Raw genomic sequence first — 19,062 nt, 5'->3', positions numbered from 1 at the left:
TTTGCTAGAAGCAAACACGGCAGCGAGTTTCCTCTCTTATACACTGTAGCAAGTTTTAAGATAAAAGTCGTAGTTTTTAATGTGCTGAGGTGTAAATATTCCTTTCTTTTTATATACTAAAAGTAAATCTCAACAATAGAAGTATTCGATCTAAGCTCCCATGCTTAAAAACAACAAGAGCAAAAAAAAACCAACAAACCCAGCAACACACACCTCAAAAGTCTGGCTAGAATCCAGAAGAACTGGAATCATTATTCTGATATGACATTTTGTGGGCAAAATCCAAACACACGTGTAAGTACTTAGAACATGACTCAACATGCCATGCTAGTAGACGCTACAACCTTCAGGCACAACCAAGCCGTACGAAATAATGTAATTAAATTTTATTCCAAGGAATAAAAATGTAACACGCCTGGTGGTTCCTAATTACCACCAGTTGATAATATTTCCCCCAAGAAACGACAACCGAATTCTGACACACTGAGTTTCAAGTATTAGCCTCGTTTTAGTTTTGAGGTCAGACGGAAGGAACGCTTGCTCATTTTGGCCGTAGATCGAAGTGACGCTGTGAATCGACAAGTGTTGGTGTGTACTTTCTGATCGACTTGTTTATCCTTCTGTCGCACAACACAGGTTTGCTACAGTAAATACCACACTCGTTGTTCTGCTAATTTAGTGCGCGGGTTTGTGACGTAATTTCCTGTGAGCAACAGTAGATTCCACCGTGGTCAGTGGGAGCGATTTCGTCGAGTCGACTGGTGTTCATCGATCAAAACTCCTTTGCTTGGATACCTAAACGCCTGTACTTGTTTGAAAGTGTGTTTTTCGTGGACGGATAAAACGAATATACCAAGATGGCAGGAAGCTGTTATACTTGCATCAAGTATTTGATGTTTGCCTTTAACTTCTTGTTTTGGGTGAGTACATGTCGTTACACTATTACCGCACGTATTGTCATATGTTACATACGAGCGCTACCTCCTGTTTATTTCATATATGTAAATTGGTGCATTCTTGTCGGACTTTGCGCTCAGCTTTTTCATTCACGTCATTGCCCTGTTCCACTTTACCCAGATCGCCCGGCACCTTGATCACAGTTTGAGAATTTACGACCACTAGGTGAAAGAGAGAGAGAGAGAGAGAGCTGATACTAAGCAGCTCGAGTTTATTTTTTTCTGCAGTCAAGGATATCGAGTGCATTCAACAGCGAGAAGAAACGAACGACCTACTTTTCTTAGTGACTGAATCGGGCACAGTCGTTATTAGGATTACGAAATCCATTTGGTTCTGTACGATCGTGTGTGTGTGTGTGTGTGTGTGGTTGGTTGTGTGTGTGTGTGTGTGTACTTTGCTGTGTGTTATATGAACAGTAAATATATAATTCATACATGTTATACATACTGTGTTCCTTCCTTATTTATACAGCAATTAGTTTTATTTCTTTTATAAATTTAATCAGATAAATAAAATGTTATTTCATAATTATAATTGCACATGTATACGTAACCGGATTCAGAATGGAGTAAGTTTTAACGGTTTCACTGTATAAAGTACTAGTAGCTCTTTAGTGTTTGATCGTCAACGTTTATTTATGGACACTGCAGCAGGAACTAAGTGTTTCCTGACAAATGTCAAATTTAATCCATTGTTGTCTTGTTATGAACTTAAATATTGTGACTCATACATTGTAAATTTCATGCAATATTTCCTGTTTCGGTTTCACTACTATACTGTATACACTGTATTTTAAAAGGTAGTACAAAGTCTATATGATTGTATTATCTGTTGACCAATATACCTAACGTAATACTAATATTAAGTAAATGTCGTTAAATCCAGTAACGGATCCAAAATTGTCTCCTAAGGGGAGGCTCTCGTATCAAACGAAAAAAAGAAATGATGGAAGATAAGTTGTGTCTCTTTAAATCGTGTTTTTGTACACCAAGGGAACTAATCTTTAACCGAGATAAAATGTGTTAGGGCGGCCAAATCCAGTTTGGCTACTTATAAACATTAAGACGACGAGAAACACATTGACTATACAGTCATGATACCCATAGCCATTGATACTCTCTAAACAAGAAACTATATAAATATGTAATCGCATAGGCGTACGGATTCCCATTTTTGTAAGGGGAAGTTTGTGTGTGTGTGAGGGTGGGTGTGTGTGTGTGGGGGGGGGGGGGGGGGGGGGGGCTGATTTTGCCCGAATGAAACAAAAATGCTCTAATCTGGATTTATAACAAGGTTTATTCATATTTGCAGTTTATTATTACCCAACAGCTATATGTGGTATCAAATGAACCACTACGCATTTGTAAATGGATTACAACTAAGATTGTAAGTAGAAGATGGAAATGCATGGTATAAAGTGTTCAGCCCAACTCATTTTGCCCGAACGTCGGTCTCCATTGTTTTTACCCGATTACGAATATTTGCTCCAACACTATGGGGGAGGGGGTGGTAGTTGCCCCTCCCCCGACCCCCACCCGCCCCGTCTCATACACTTAGATGTAGTCGTTACAAGATTTTATTAGTCCTGAAACGTATTACATTAACAGTAAACTCAGAACACGGAGGACAGTCTCTTTAATCCTGAGTGACAAAACGAAAGAGAATCTGAACTTCTGCATCCCCCCCCCCCCCCCCCCCTGCCACCTCGCCCGCGCTTCGACCCTGTATACTATAAAGTATACTTTATAAACAACTGCGTGATGTTACGACGTTCTAACACAACAGGCTGTCGCTATGCCGCATAACTGCATTCCACACTCGTTCAGCAAATTTGTACACATTTTACATGCATATATAGAGGATACTTTCCTCGTGTCTCGTGATATCATAATTTATCAGCACGAGTTGATAAAAGTATGAAATCCGAGGCTTGCCTTGGTTATACTTTTATCAACGAGTGTATTCTTTTTATCATCCATTGTCATCAATTTATCATCCATTATTATTCTTTTCATTTGCGACAGTTGTAAACAATGTCAGTAATGTGGGTTGAATGTCAGCGGTAGACTCGTTAACTAGCAGAACGGCAGTGGCGTGACGTCACTAATGGTAGGTTCGGCGCTGAAACACAGTGACGTAACAAAACATTGTCTTGTGATTAAAATTTGACCAATCAAGATTATAAGAAGCGATATCTCCTGCGGAGAATATCGCAGGAGATATCACAAATTATAGTGCCATCGATATCTCCTACAAAAGCCTTTAAAGCCGCACGCCCTAGTTCCATCCAGCGAAAATAAATTATAATTTGGTTAATCTACAAACCTGTAACACACTTAGATCACGTTTTTATCAAATGGAGTGAAAAAACAGGTTTTATATCGATAAATACCATGGGAATCCCCATGTTCCAATTGCTTGAAATAATTTTGAAAATTAGTATTTTGATGTCACCGGTAGATGTCGCTCGAAGCACAACATTGCCTACGTCACGACAAATTTCACAGAGTGCGCACAGACTTGGGGTGCGTTCCTTTCACCTCTCCTGGACATGTTCCAACTGTTCTGTCCTGGTTGTATCCCCTCTCCAGATATCGTAAGACTTAGCAAAATTATTGGTTTTGTAACGTTTTGTATTGAGACACTTACTTGTCTGAACTTTATTGTTACTGAAAATTTTCAGGAACTGTGAAGAAAAATCTCACAAATGAACAACAAGCAAACGACAACAAATCGGATGTTGATTGCGCGAACCGTGCACGAACCAAAATGATAACGGTCACGTGGTATACCAACGTCTGTGACGTTTACACAGGAAGATTCCCTCTAAAAATAGATTGGATCTCGCTTGCTTAACGGTTTTTTCTCGAGTGCGCGCGGCTTTTTAAGAAATACAAAAAATGCATTTCGTGGGTTTACAAACATCAGGATTACAAGGATTACCAAAAAGCACTTCAGGTGAATGGAAATGTGTATTCTAAATAATAAAATGTAAGTAAAGTGCAATTTTATTTGTGAAAAAATGGGTTCAATAGCGAAAAACAACGCCGTAATGGTTAACAACTAGCTGTAACTAGGGCGTGTCCCTTTAATGGATGATAAATACAAATACGAGCGAAACTCGTATAGTCCCCAACCCTGACAGGTGGCCGCCACATGTGACCTCAAACACAGGAATCGTGTACATGTACAATCTGAAGGCTGAAGGTCAGGTCTCATACCACTTTTTTTTTTTATTCCACCGGTTCTTTCTGAAGCGTGACTGGTTAATAGAGGCCCACACATTGCCACACTAGCAGAACTGACAGGCAGTGTGTACATAAATAGGCACCGTTGAAAGAGGTATCCCTTACGCATTACACTACCGACTATTTATAATGCTTGATCAGTGATTTTATTTGTCTTCTTCAGTCCCAAATTGTAATATATTATGTACCCATTTAAGAACAAAAACAAACGTTTGTATGTCTGTCAATTTGTCAGTTATTTAGCAAAGCCGTACCTAACAGGGGTTCAGGGAGCAGTTGCACTACCGATATCGAAAAATACAAAGAAGTAACTTTTTTGTTTGCTCTTGTCGTTGTCTGCACACCTGGAGATTAACTTCCATTAGTGTCTTAATACGTGTTTTGGTACTGCCACCCCACATGTTTTAAGCTGTGTACTGTCCTGGTTAAAGTTGCAATCTCCACCACAAACCCCGCCCCCTTTAACGTAGTTGGCTGATTTAAAGCTCAAGCACAGCTATATTTTTTTATTATAAAAGTAATCATAACAGGTTCAAACTTCCCTGAAGCAATATTTACATGTATGTGTCGTCGCCATTTTTAATACAACATTGTAACATTAAATATACAAACAGTGTGTATATAAACATTGTCACACCCACGGTATTTCGTAACAACTACTAGTAACTTAAATAGGATGATCTATTTTAAATGCTAAAACATATTAAACGGAGACAATGCATTGCAGCTTTCAAAAAATTTGTAAACGTAGGAATAATTATAGTATGTGTATTTTTGGCCGAGGACACTGTATGAGGAAATAACATGCTGATAAATAATAGAATATGTTGATCACAAAAATGTTAATATTTTTTTTCAAAATGTCATCTTTTCATAATTTGCCACAATTTACTTCACATACTTGTACGCTGCATATGCTACTCGGTGCCGGATTTATAAGGGGGCAAAGAGGGCAAGTCGGTATCTGGACTTCCTTTAAAAAAAAACCCATGCCTCGACTGGAATCCGATAAGGGGCCCCCAGTACCTACCCCCTGTAAACCGATGGCCTGCCACGACGCAACAGCCGAGGCCGGTATTATAACTGTATTAACTGCTTTTCTTTTAACAGCAAATGAAGTTTGTCTAACGACGTGACGAGTATCAACTTCATAATACATATGGTACCACTGTTTTTAGATATACCCGCTGTCACTACATAACTTTTTTTAACGACAACACTAAGGGCTTTTATTTTACATAGGATAGCACAAAATGGCCTTTGTTGAAAGTTATGGAAACTTTTGCAAGTTTTCTTCTTAAGCTTGCGGAGCACTCACTTTTTTGGAGTCGGTATCTTTAAAAATCCCATGCCTCGACTTCCCAACCCATAGCTACCAGCCTATGGATGGCCTGCCACGACGCCATCGAGGCCTGTATTATAATAACTACTATATAACATAAATGAAGTATGTCTGGTATATACTTATATACGTGTATATATGATACATAACATTAAACAACACTGCTTTTATTTTATATAATTAAATAATATAAAATATATATTTTATATATTTTATAGCTATATGGTACTGATATATATGTAGCCTACCAACTGAATTATTAAGTAGCGCCATTCTTGTACAGTGCAGTTATATTGTTCTAGTGGGTGCATTGTATTTATAACTTTAGGTAATGTCATTAACTAAACCGATTTGCTTAATTTTATGTTAAAAGAATAGATATAAAATTCTCAGGGATGTGTTGCATTTTACCTATTAAAAGAAACCTTTAAGCTTACCAAACAAGCAAGCAACCAACAACAAAAAAGAAGAAAATGGAAAAAAAAGAAGAAGAGGGGCAGGAATGTTTGTTTTAACGACATCTAAACCTACTGATATTTTGCAGGCCAAACATTTCGTGTTGTGCAGTATTGACTTGTAACTCGGCGATACAGTACTCGAGTAACCTATTCTCAGTATTGTGTTCACAGGATCCAAGATATAGCGAGGGTAATTAGCCGTGTTTTAAAATGTGCTGAGGTGGGCGGGACGTAGCCCAGTGGTAAAGCGTTCGCTTGGTGCACGGTCGGTTTGGGACCGATACCTGTCGGTGGGCCCATTCCAGCCAGTGCACCATGATTGGTATGTCAAAGGCTGTGGGATGGTGCATATATGTTTCCTTTCTTTGCTGCTAATGGGGAAACTGTAGCGGGTTTTCTCTCTAAGACTATATGTCAAAGGCTGTGGGATGGTGCATATATGTTTCCTTTCTTTGCTGCTAATGGGGAAACTGTAGCGGGTTTTCTCCCTAAGACTGTATGTCAAAGGCTGTGGGATGGTGCATATATGTTTCCTTTCTTTGCTGCTAATGGGGAAACTGTAGCGGGTTTTCTCTCTAAGACTGTATGTCAAAGGCTGTGGGATGGTGCATATATGTTTCCTTTCTTTGCTGCTAATGGGAAACTGTAGCGGGTTTTCTCCCTAAGACTGTATGTCAAAGGCTGTGGGATGGTGCATATGTGTTTCCTTTCTTTGCTGCTAATGGGGAAACTGTAGCGGGTTTTCTCTCTAAGACTGTATGTCAAAGGCTGTGGGGTGGTGCATATATGTTTCCTTTCTTTGCTGCTAATGGGAAAACTGTAGCGGATTTTCTCCCTAAGACTATGTCAAAGGCTGTGGGATGGTGTTTATAAGTTTCCTTTCTTTGCTGCTAATGGGAAACTGTAGCGGGTTTTCTCCCTAAGACTGTATGTCAAAGGCTGTGGGATGGTGCATATAAGTTTCCTTTCTTTGCTGCTAATGGGGAAACTGTAGCGGGTTTTCTCCCTAAGACTGTATGTCAAAGGCTGTGGGATGGTGCATATATGTTTCCTTTCTTTGCTGCTAATGGGGAAACTGTAGCGGGTTTTCTCCCTAAGACTGTATGTCAAAGGCTGTGGGATGGTGCATATAAGTTTCCTTTCTTTGCTGCTAATGGGGAAACTGTAGCGGGTTTTCTCCTTAAGACTGTATGTCAAAGGCTGTGGGATGGTGCATATATGTTTCCTTTCTTTGCTGCTAATAGGGAAACTGTAGCGGGTTTTCTCTCTAAGATTGTATGTCAAAATTACAAAGTGTTTGACATCCAATAGCCGATGATGAATAAATCAATGTGCTATAGTGGTGTCGTTAAACAGAACAATTTTGTTTTAAATTTCTATTTTTTCCCCCCCCCCCCCCCCCCCCCCCCCCCCCCCGTCAGGTGGGTTGGGTTAGTGACAGATCACAGGATCAATTATCTTCAGAAAAATAAATGGTTTTCCCCATTCCAACCACCACTCCGCTTGTAGTCTTGTACTTGTAGTGTTTTGTATACCAGCAGGCACATATGAAATATATGTAACCCTTACTGCTTACTTGAACAGAATAATGTATATTAGGTCACCCAGTTTCTAGACCACGCGTCACTATAATATACTAATATACATTGAAAACGTAACAATGCGATTCGTAGTGCTCAGTAAAAAGGATACGAGAAGAAATATAAAATAATCCATTTAACTCATTTTGTATAACTAAATGTATTTTGTTAGGCAATGACTAACCCAAACGCTTTATGTACACGGGTTAGGGCTACTGTGTCACTGTATAATAGCAACTCCCAAAACTGGGTGATGCGTTTTCAGTGGAGTTCAGTATAGTTTGACTGTGCTGTGAAACTAGTAGAGGCGAATAATGATACACCATCCTCCCTTTGGGGTCGTTCTTCAAGCTATTCGCATGCGTAGATTAAATTCCAGATTTATGGACCCATCAGTAAAGCTTTCTGTGTCACGTGATACATCACGATTCAAGATCAGATCATATCTCCTTGAACGAGAGGATGATCCCTTAGTTTTAATATCTTCCGAAGGTGCTTGTACAATGTACATGTACTTCTGTAGCTAGCTTATCGGTATATTAAACTGCTTGAGGTGCAGTGACCCTCCTCAATTGACCTTGTGGGTCAGTACAAGCAGGGCTGCGTTCAGCGAGACTGAACAGAAATACGTCCGCTAGACTGGTCTAAATATGCTTCATGATAAACCAAAATGGCCACGTCTGGAAGCCAATGAAATAATTCGCGGTCAGCGAAACATTCGCAGGCTGAACTTTGGTCAGTGTTCAGCGATAAATACTGTCCTTTTTTATATACAGGACAGCACGACATGGTTATTGATATATCGGCAGTGTGTCCCTGGTTGGAACGGGAACACCCAACATGTTTATTGTGGAGGCGTCTCATCTCATGCAGACACACTACCATTTTTAAGGAGAGACAGGATCTAGCTCAGTCGGTGGAATGCTCGTCTGAAATGCTTAGGTCCAAGGATCGAACCCACTCGGTGGACCCATACTCTCATTGTGCCCCCCCCCCCCCCCCCCCCCTCATCTCAGCTAGTTCCCCACGACTGGTATTTCAAATCCCGTGGTATGTGCTCTTCTGTCTGTGGGAAAGTGCTTATAAAAATATTCCTATCTGCTAATGAAAGCTGTCCTGGACGGAGGAGCCGGCCGAGGCAGGCACCTGCGCCCAGGATAGGCATGCATTACAACAGCTTGTTCTGAATGTGCACGTAAAACCCTATGACCTGACCTGCTAACGAAAACAAAAATGTCGCGTTTTCCCCTGAAGACGTCTCAGAATTGTCATTGGTGTCGTTAAATAAAACAGGGCTACGTCTCGCTAGTTACAGCAGAAGCAAACCAAGATATTTTGTAGAGGATGGCTTGAACAAAAATGTGCGTTGTCCTGTTCCCACATAACAACCAGCACCACTCCCAAAACGAGACCGACTAGAAAGCTGCCGACACCTACGCGTACAGTCTTCAACGCGAAATACCTGTACGACGTATGTGTAACTCCCGCGGAATCAACAATAAAACTAATGTCAGACCTAAGAAAAAAATAGAAGAGGAAAATAATGTTTAACAAAACACCTGGGCCCGGTAACACAACGCACTCGTAACACTTACTTCAGACGTACGCCACACATTATGTATGGTGTACGTCTGACGTAAGTGTTACGAGTACTTTATGTTACCGGGCCCCAAGGGCGTATTCACAATATTCTCACAACTTTGCGTTCTTGCAGTGCAATGCAAAAATACTGTGATATAGACCTCAGGTTACTTTGTAATATGTACCATATGATAATTCTGTCAGTTGGTCTAGACAGTTAGAGAGAAGAAACCAGCTGCCGCTTACCGATTGGTTAATTGCACATGCACGTGGACAACCCAGAACGAGTTCTTAGGGCTCTATGACTCTTAAAGCCACTACACCCTCTTCTTTCTCACTAATCACTAACCAAGTAACAACTAAACCACTGTCCTGGACAAACAGCCCAGATAGCTGAGGTGTGTGTTCCCAGGAGAGCGTGCTTGAACCGTAATTGGATATAAGCACGAAAATAAGTTGAAATGAAATGAAATATTTATAATGACTGATAAACATGCAGTCGAAATATCACTTTAACTAGGAATTGTTTGACATCTCGTAATGTATTTGTACAGGAAGTCCTCTCGGGGAGTCGTAACATGAGACAGATTTAAACTTTTTAAATGTTTTATTTAACGACGCACACAACACATTTTTATTTACGGTTATATGGTTAAGGACCACACAGATATTGAGGGAGGAAACCCGCTGTCGCCATTTCATGGGCTACTCTTGTCGATTAGCAGCAAGGGATCTTTTATATGCACCATCCCACACACAGGGTAGTACATACCACGGCCTTTGGTGCACTGGCTGGAACGAGAAATAGCCCAATGGGCCCACCGACGGGGATCGATCCCACACCGACCGCGCATGGAGCGAACGCTGTACCACTGGCTACGCCCCGCTCCCAGATTTAAATGTTACAATTCTTATGCATATTCTCAAAAAAAAAAGAGAAAGAAGTTCATTTCAACCGATGTGAGATTTAGTCTAAATACATCATTTAGATTTGATATTTTAAGTCTTAGTCTACAAACTAGGTCGTGTTACAGAAAACGGAATACTACAACCGAACGTACTGACCCAATTTATTATCTCCCCCCCCCCCCCCACACACACACACATACCACCACCACCACCACCGACATTCGCCAGTGAGTATGATTATGAATGCAGTATGCAAGATGTCGTAAATAGCATGTATAACAGCCCACTTCGTTCCCGGGTTTAAAGTCTTAATACTCTTACTTTTGCACGTAGCAACTGTCACGGTCCAGTAAGTTTGAATGGTATGTAGTGGCGGACGGGGGCGTTTGTAGCATTCCAGCTAGCAAAAAACATGTATATGTAACACTTCTTAACCGCGCCAACTAAACAACAAAATGCAGTATTACTCCTTATTTCAGTGATATGTGCCAAAGGATAACTTAAGCCTATTTCTAGTATTTGCAAGCCGGCAGCATAGCTTGTAGTGCTGTAGCCATACCATTATCGATAAGGACTCAAATGCACTTTAAATTGTTTTTAAAAATCATCTCATCTGAAATATTTGGTGTCATAAATAGCAGGTTCTTTTTAGTTTGGGGGCGGCACTTAGCCCAGTAACAAAGCGCTCGCTTGATGCGCTGTCGGTCTTGGATCGACCCCTGTTGGTGTGCCCATTGGGCTATTTCTTGTTCCAGCCAGTGCACTAGGACTGGTATATTAAAGGTCGTGATATGTGCTACCGTGTCTGTGGGATGGTGCATATAAAAGATCCCTTGCTGTAATGCTTCCCTTTCTACGACTATATACCAAATGTTTGAGATTCAGTAGCCGATGATTAATAAACCAATCTGCTCTAGTGGTGTTGTTAAACAAAACAAACTTTAACATTTTACTTTGGCCAGAGTTGTTTTTTGTCATGGCTGCGCTTCCAGTCCTGATACGCGTTCAGCTAATGCGAATACTTCGTGACGTTGGGAAACAAGTTCTAGACTGGCTAAATGAATATAGAAACCAGTCACACTGTTGTGGGAAGCCCGCTACCAAACAGTACTGAATACAGTTTAATTAGTTCTTTAGTTTTATCTATTTCACCTGCATTAACCATCTCAGGCTATGGCATACAGTATGACGGCAGTCTACAATATCAGTTACAATTTATCGCCTTTTGACATTCCATCATTTGCAGTTTGTCAGTTTGTATTTTAATTGGATCCCAGTATATAAATAGCACACATTGAATTACTTATCATACCAATCATGATAGAAACTAAACACTTATAACAACTATCGGTTCTTGTTGGCCTCGAAGGTGTTGCTCAGAAAAGTACCAGGGACTTCGGGCGTTTAATGATTTTTGCCAACCTTGAACTGTGCGTTCTTGAGCAGTATGGAGTGCATGGGAGTTTTCAAACAGGCATCTATAACCACGAAACCTTGTCTGCCCCCAGTCTAGTGCACTGAATACATTAAACAGAAGTTGATTTTTGATCGGGGGCGGGATTTAGCTCAGTTGGTTGAGTGCTCGCTTGAGGTGCTTGCATCGCAGGATCGAACCACCTCGGTGAATTCATTCAGCTGATTTGTGTTTTTTTCCATTCCAACCAGTGCACCACAACTGGAGAAAGGCCATGGTATGTGTTTTCCTGTCTGTGGGAAAGTGCATATAAAAGATCTCTTACAGCATTAGAAAACATGTGGCGGGTTTCTTCTTTTGACTACGAGTCAGAATTACCAAATGTTTGACATCCAATAGCCGATGATTAATTAATCGATGTGCTACTGTGGTGTCGTTAAACAAAACATTTTTTCTGATCGACTATCGGATTTGTAGCTAAATTGATCTGTACTTGGATGATGTACCAAACATTCCTTTACTGTTTCGTTTCAGACCGTTTTGTTTTGTTTGTTTTCCTTTCTTTTTTCTTGTAGTCATGTAATGTCATGTAAATGACTAGGAAGAAAGAAAGAAACGAACTCGGTATTTGTTTCGTTGATCTTTAGAGCAATACATATTACAAGTAGGGCTTAATGTATAATATATATGCAGTAGTCTGTTCCATTGTTCTTAACGACGCTACAATGTAATTTATTTCTGACGGTGTACAGTGTGTTTGTGTACTGTGTCATATTGACCATGGCCGCTAAGACGTGCTACAGAGCCTAGAATCGGACTTGCAAATGATCCTTTGGCGGGATTAGTGGACCATGTTATGAGTATTTTACACTCAACTCTGGCAGGCCCGTCAGTTATTGATACAACATACAGATGGAATTTTTTTACTTGGTCTTACTTAATTCTGTCAGAATGCACTCAGTCTCTCTCTCTCTCTCTCTCTTCTCTCTCTCTCTCTCTCTCTCTCTCTCTCTCTCTCTCTCTCTCTCTCTCTCTCTCTCTCTCTCTCTCTCTCTCTCTGTGTGTGTGTGTGTGTGTGTGTGTGTGTGTGTGTGTTTTCGTATTTGATAGGCTTGTGGCGTATGTTTCACATCACTGTTACTCTTTCACAACAGTCACACGCCGTAACGGACAGGAGGGCTGATAGCAACTGGCGACTAAACATACACAGTGAAATCAACACTTGTTAGAGTCTGAACTGACATACAATTTGACGTTATTATATAAATACATACTCGAACGGTTTTGCCTTTTGTAGCTGTACTAATGGATAAAATTAAAATTATACATTTGTATGTAACTATCATCATAGGGTTAAAGTAATTGGGCACTTTTCTTTTAATTCTTTTATATGTACTTTCCCACAGACAGGACAGTACATGTCACGACCGTTGATGTTGGAGCTACGAGACACGATCTATCCTACAGTCCATCGCACCTCTGACGAGTGTCTGCGATGGAGGTACATGGCGCCCATCTCGCAAATGATCTCTTAAATGCTCGGGGAAGAATGTAGTCCAGTGGTAAAGTGCTCGTTTGATGCATGTCAGAGAACCCATTCGGCTATTCCTAGTTTCAGCCAGTGCTCTACAACCCAGAACTGGTGTAACAAGGGTCGTGTGCTATCCTGTCTTTAGGATGCTGCTAATCAAAAAGAGAAGCCCATGGACTGGGGGCAACTGGTTTCCTCTTAAACATCTCTTATATATATATATATTGACACAAAGATCACCGTAAGTGCATAAGGTGGCTATGCACTTGAAGTGATCTTAGCGCTAAGATTGCTTCGTAAAACGGGGCCTAGGTCCTTAATCGTATTTTCAGCACCAAGTAATCGTAACAATAAGAAGGCGGTGAGTGAGTTGAACCTTCTTTAAAGACACTGCCAGACACAATAGCACGTATCCGAGCCTTCGCTGTTTCTGCCATGTAGAGCAATGAGCACCGAATAAACATATGAATCCATGAGGGGATCGATTCGAAAGCGAACATTCTACCACTGAACAACACTCTGTTCAATGAATACACCGAAATACCAGAGTATGGTTATGGAGATGTACCACAGAATGCTGTTATACATGGCACGACAAGGCCTGACATCAAAATAGTGCACCGTAATTCGATTATGGTTCCAACACTATTCTGGAATGTCAAATGAGAAGACTGCTTACCCGCCTTACCCAGAACTCTAAAGATAAAAAATTAATAATATTAGTAAAAAGGCAAAACCAAGAACGCGCTGCCTGACTCACAAAAGGATAACACCATTCAGTATTAATCAGGTTTCCTTGATCACTGCTCAACGAAGACGTATAATGGAGCATTAACGGCGTTCAGTGCTGTAATTGCAGGAACCGTGTTTGTCATAGACGTTATCCCGTGCCGTTGATTGATGACTGTATTTCTTGCATGTTGCAGCGTATCGCCGTGACAGAACCAGTAGTGTGTAGTCACGTGATCGACGACGAACGTCGCCGAGGCTACTCCTCGTATCGCGACATCGTTGACAAATTATCATTGCTCTGAAAGGTTTATTATCACAAATGTGCCAATTATTGTTTATCAAAGTGGGTGTTAATAACCAACACTCTGGTTCACACGGTAATATCTCGAATTTCGCGCGTGTATTTATGATATAATTATTGTCATTAGGCTCATTTTGACTTGGCAGCCATCTATGACTGCCTTATTCCATGTTATGTATTCGAAAACAAAAAGAAATTAAAAAAAAAACACCGAAAAAGAAAATGAAGAAGACCAAAGCTCAGGATATTTATGTTTAATTGGAGACATTTTGTACATTTACATGCATTTGCAGTTTCAAGTGTCATATTTCGCTGTTTTTGATTAATAATTACAAGTTAATCGATTCCGCATAACACTAACTCGAGGTTCATCCAGCCATGGCACCACGACTGGTATATCAAAGGCCGTGGTATGAGCTAACCTGTCTATGGGATGATGCATATGAAAGATCCCTTGCTACTAATGGCAAAATTACCAAATGTTTGACATCCAATGAATTAATTAATCAGTGTGCTGTAGTTGTGTCGTTAAACAAAATACTTTTTTAAAAACTAACTCGAGGATATGAAAATTGGAGTGTCTTTTCACTGGGTGTGTTTAACGGATACCACTAGAGCACATTGATTTATTTATCATCGGCTATTTAATGTCACACATTTGGTAATTCTGACATATAGAGAGGAAACCCGCCACATTTTTCCATTTGTAGTGATCTTTCACATGCACTGCCCCACAGATAGGATAGCACATACCACGGCCTTTGATATACCAGTCGTGGTGCACTGGCTGGAACGAGAAATAACCCAATGGACTCACCGACGGGGATCATCCTAGACCGACCGCACATGAAGCCAGCGCTTTACCACTGAGCTAAGTCCCCACCCCCACCCCCCAGCATAAACGGGGCTTTCCTCGAGACATTTTGGCGGAAAATAAATAATACAAGGAAAATGTCCAAATCAAACTGAGATGTCACACGTTAACCTTGCTGTCATCTTTGTTGGGCGTTGCAATAAATATAAATGATAGTAAATGAAATTATGTGGATGTAATTTTTTTTGTAGAAATAGTTTTTGTTATTATGCAACTTTGAAACCGTCCCTTTAACAGACTGTTAATTATTCATGTGTGTTTAGCGTGTTTAGGATGTGCCTCGGTGTCGGTGGCAGTCGATTGATCTCTTTTCAGAAGACCCGTTGTGGTTTCCCCATTTTCAGTCCGTGCTCTACTACTGGCGTTTCAAGGGAGCAATAACCGATCTTTGATGAAAAGCTACCTTAGTTATTGCTGGTAGAAAAAGCCTCAATCTCCAGGAATCAGTAGCCTGGAAACTGGAAGCAATTTCATGCGTGCCCGAACCTTGCGAGCCTGAACCGTACGGATATCAACAAATGGCTTCAGAAGGTTTCCAAGAATTATGTGCAACGTCCAAAAAGAGGCGGCACCTATGGCATTTCAAAGTATACTATCATGCATTAAATACAGATTTGCGTGGTATTTTGAAGTTCGGGTAGGAATGCGTATGCCCAGCACCCTCCACCGGGATTCGCTCCTGGATTTAGTCACAATATAATGGTGTCCAACCATCTGTATTTTACATGGAAAAGGAGTACTAGCAATCTATATGACGGTTGCGGAAATGAGTTCTCTCACGCTATTGAGTACGCAGCGTTTGACAGCAGATATCACTCATTAAACAGTGGCCTGGGTCGTTAAAAGGGAAAAACCTTAGACCTCGGACGTTTAGTTATGCTTTAATTCACTGGTCATTAATATCAGATGGTTAGCAATGTGTGAAAGCTTTAGCGGCATTGTGATCCTTTAAACCCCATTACTGCATTGATTTGTAATGTTAAATTGTAGCCTTGGGTTTTGTTCCTGCGGTAAGACGAGGAAAGGAAAGGAATATTTGTTTAGCGTTACCTCAGGAGATTTTAAACTACGGCTGTCTGGTGTCTAACGTGTATACACATTTATTTCGACATTTGATTGATTGATTGATTGAGAGAGAGAGAGAGAGAGAGAGAGAGAGAGAGAGAGAGAGAGAGAGAGAGAGAGAGAGCTTGAATGATTGAGAGGGAGGGGGAGGAAGGGGGCGGGGGGGGGGGGCGCAGCCAACATGAGCTACGTCTACCGATAAAGCAGCAAGAGATGTTCTATGCACTTTTCCACAGACAGGAGAAAACCCAATCCATCGATCAGTCCTTCGTCCCATCGCACCTCAGGCGAGTCACGTGATGTCTTGTACAACCATACGACATTTGATATGCTAACGGTTTGCCGTTTTATAATGCTATGATACACAATTACCAGCCTACGGAGTCAAAACGCTTGAGTGTCGAATACAACAACTGTAAGTCAAGAAATATTAACTAGTACACATTAGTTACTATTTCTTTATGTATATATGTGTGTGTGTGTGTGTGTGTGTGTGTGTGTGTGTGTGTGTATAGTTTCTGCCATTAGAGGAATCGGTAACACCCAATTATTGCCAATGGCATCAAATCTGAGCGTTTCAGTTGTTGCTCCAGCGATATTAGTACCACTATGTCCGGTTGTCATTGGTTATCCCCTGTAGACGATCCTATTTAACAGCACTAACGTCCTGTTATCTTGTCGCTTTTGCTGTCATCGCCATCTGCGACCCATCCAAGGGATTAATGCGCTTCTAGCGCGACACGAAATCGATAAAGAAATTAATCTCGACTGCTTGGTACATTAATCTTACGGTATATTAAAGGTTTGCTGCACGGGACTCTCTTTTTTATTTCCTGGCTTTTAGTTTTACTATTATTACAATTTATACGGAACTGTTGTCGGCTAAAAGAAGAAATGTGTTCACACATTTAAAACACGGATAGCTCTGAATCTTGTCTTGGAATCGTCTTAGAAAAAAAAAAATTGTGGTCGCTTATTGCCACACAAACACTGGTTAAATACAATTTTTACTGGATGGTTGTCATGGCAACCGATATGGCGTGCCAGTTTCGCGTAGCTGATGTTAGTCTGTGTGTGTCATAACTTGTCTACTGACAGGTCTATATGTGTGTGTATAGTGTAACTGGGAAAACACTAGGCACACGAATAATGACTGCGACTACTTGAGCTATATTTAGTACGGCTGGTGTTTACATTACAGTAACAAATCTTCCCAAATACGGGGCTTCTGTGTCTGTTCACAGTGTTCTGTTATGAACGTGACACGATAAACACTGCCCGTAACCCCAGTTGTGAGTACAGTAGATACCCACTAAACATAACAAGTTATTATTGTACGTAACGCAAGTTATTTGTACAGTGACATCTCATTATAGATATAGACGAATCAGCAGTTTTGTCTTTCATTGTATATGTTACTAGTATATTTACTTTATGCTGATCTTTGTAGTAAAAACACTAACCCAAGTTACTAGGCTTTGTCAAAGATGTCAGTGATGCACAGGCTAGAACGAGATATATCCCAATGGGACTACCGACGGAGGTCGATCCTAGAGCGACCGCGCATCATGTGAACGCTTTACCACTGAGCTGCGTCTCGCCCCATCGAAATTTGTTTTGAGTGCAAATTGACACCGACATACCTTTTAAAGTATGTTGGCTTGCATGATTGAGTTTCTTTTTATACCACGATTTATGCATATACATGTGTCTATGCAGTAAATAATATGGTGAAACCTGTTACATTTGGTCGTTTAGCTAATGCAAACACAATGCATACATTTAGGTCATGACCTAGTTACGTACCATTGTATTGTGTTTCCATTAAGATAAAAGTCTACAGCCGGTGGGAGTTTAAAAAACTTGTGGGTATAATACATTCCTATATCTTTTAAGTTGAAAATGTGTCGTGCATTTGTTTTGCTTAATGCTGGCCCTGGTCTTTGTGCATAGGAAACGGATCCAGTCATTTGAAGTCGTTGCCTCATCCACCCCAATCACACTCTCACTGACATTAAAGTGCCTCGCGACTTCTCGTTGACCGTGTTCAACCTGTATCCGACCTACTCCACTGCCCTTCTCAACATTAGTCAAAACACGACGCATTTTCAACTGAAGTGTGTGTGAATATGTGGATTGCAATCATGCAACCATGGTGAGAACGCATTGCACGGGCACAACATACAGAATTCCAGACAACCCATTTGTTGGGGTGATAGTAGGTACATTTTATTTACGCTTATATGGCGTCGGACGTATGGTTAAGGACTACACAGATATTGAGAGAGGAAACCTGCTGTTGCCACTTCATGGGCTACTCTTTTTGATTAGCAGCAAGGGATCTTTTATATGCACCATCCCATAGACATGATATCACATACCACAGCCTTTGATGTACCAGTCGTGGTGCACTGGCTGGGGCGAGAAATAGCCCGATGGGCTCAACGGCGGGGATCGATACCAAACCGATCGCGCACCAAGCGAGCGCTTTACCACCGGGCTACGTCTAGCTCCCACATCATAATGAAGCACATACAGTAACATATGAACAGGAACAAGTACCCCAGTGGCATATCTGTTATTATTTAATAAGGGAGCCTTAGGCATTGAGAAACTAGACTTCTCACTCACCCCTCCCCCCCCCCAAAAAAAAAAAAAAAACACCCAACAACAACCCAACCCCCAAAACAAGCCCCCCCCCCCCCCGAAGAAAACAACATACAAACAAAAAGAAACAACGCCAAAAACACCTAAAAAAAAAAAACCCACAAAACAAAACAACAAACAAAAACAAACAAACTAAAACAAAGAAAAAAAACGACCAAAACATTTGATTAAATATGGAGGTGTGCTAAGTGATGAGTTGGTGTTACTAACTCGTGAGTATTCAATTACACCAAACCGGAGATGCGTAACTATGGAAATATTCTCCAGACATTCCATCCATTGCTCACTGATCCCGTGCTCTTTGAATTCGGATACGGACATGGCGTCTGTACACTAGTGCGGTTTCACGCCCTCTGATTCATGGTATTAATTACCAGTTACTTACTAAACTCCCCTGTAGCGT

The 19,062-nt window shown here is 40.9% G+C and overlaps 1 protein-coding gene across 1 annotated transcript in view; it reads left to right on the top strand.

Moving 5' to 3' along the window:
• Positions 1–456: 456 nt before the first annotated feature.
• LOC121380871 (CD9 antigen-like) overlaps positions 457–19,062 on the top strand; it is a 75,974-nt gene continuing 57,368 nt past the window's right edge. Inside the window, exon 1 of the mRNA XM_041509876.1 lies at positions 457–920. Coding sequence (XP_041365810.1) covers positions 858–920 — 63 coding nt within the window. The 5' untranslated portion in view covers positions 457–857. The remainder of the gene's footprint in view (positions 921–19,062) is intronic.

This window comes from Gigantopelta aegis, chromosome 9, assembly GCF_016097555.1.
Source record: "Gigantopelta aegis isolate Gae_Host chromosome 9, Gae_host_genome, whole genome shotgun sequence".
Taxonomy (NCBI): Eukaryota; Metazoa; Mollusca; class Gastropoda; order Neomphalida; family Peltospiridae; genus Gigantopelta; species Gigantopelta aegis.
The sequence above is the reverse complement of the archived record's forward strand: the minus strand, read 5'-3'. Positions and strand labels throughout refer to the sequence as shown.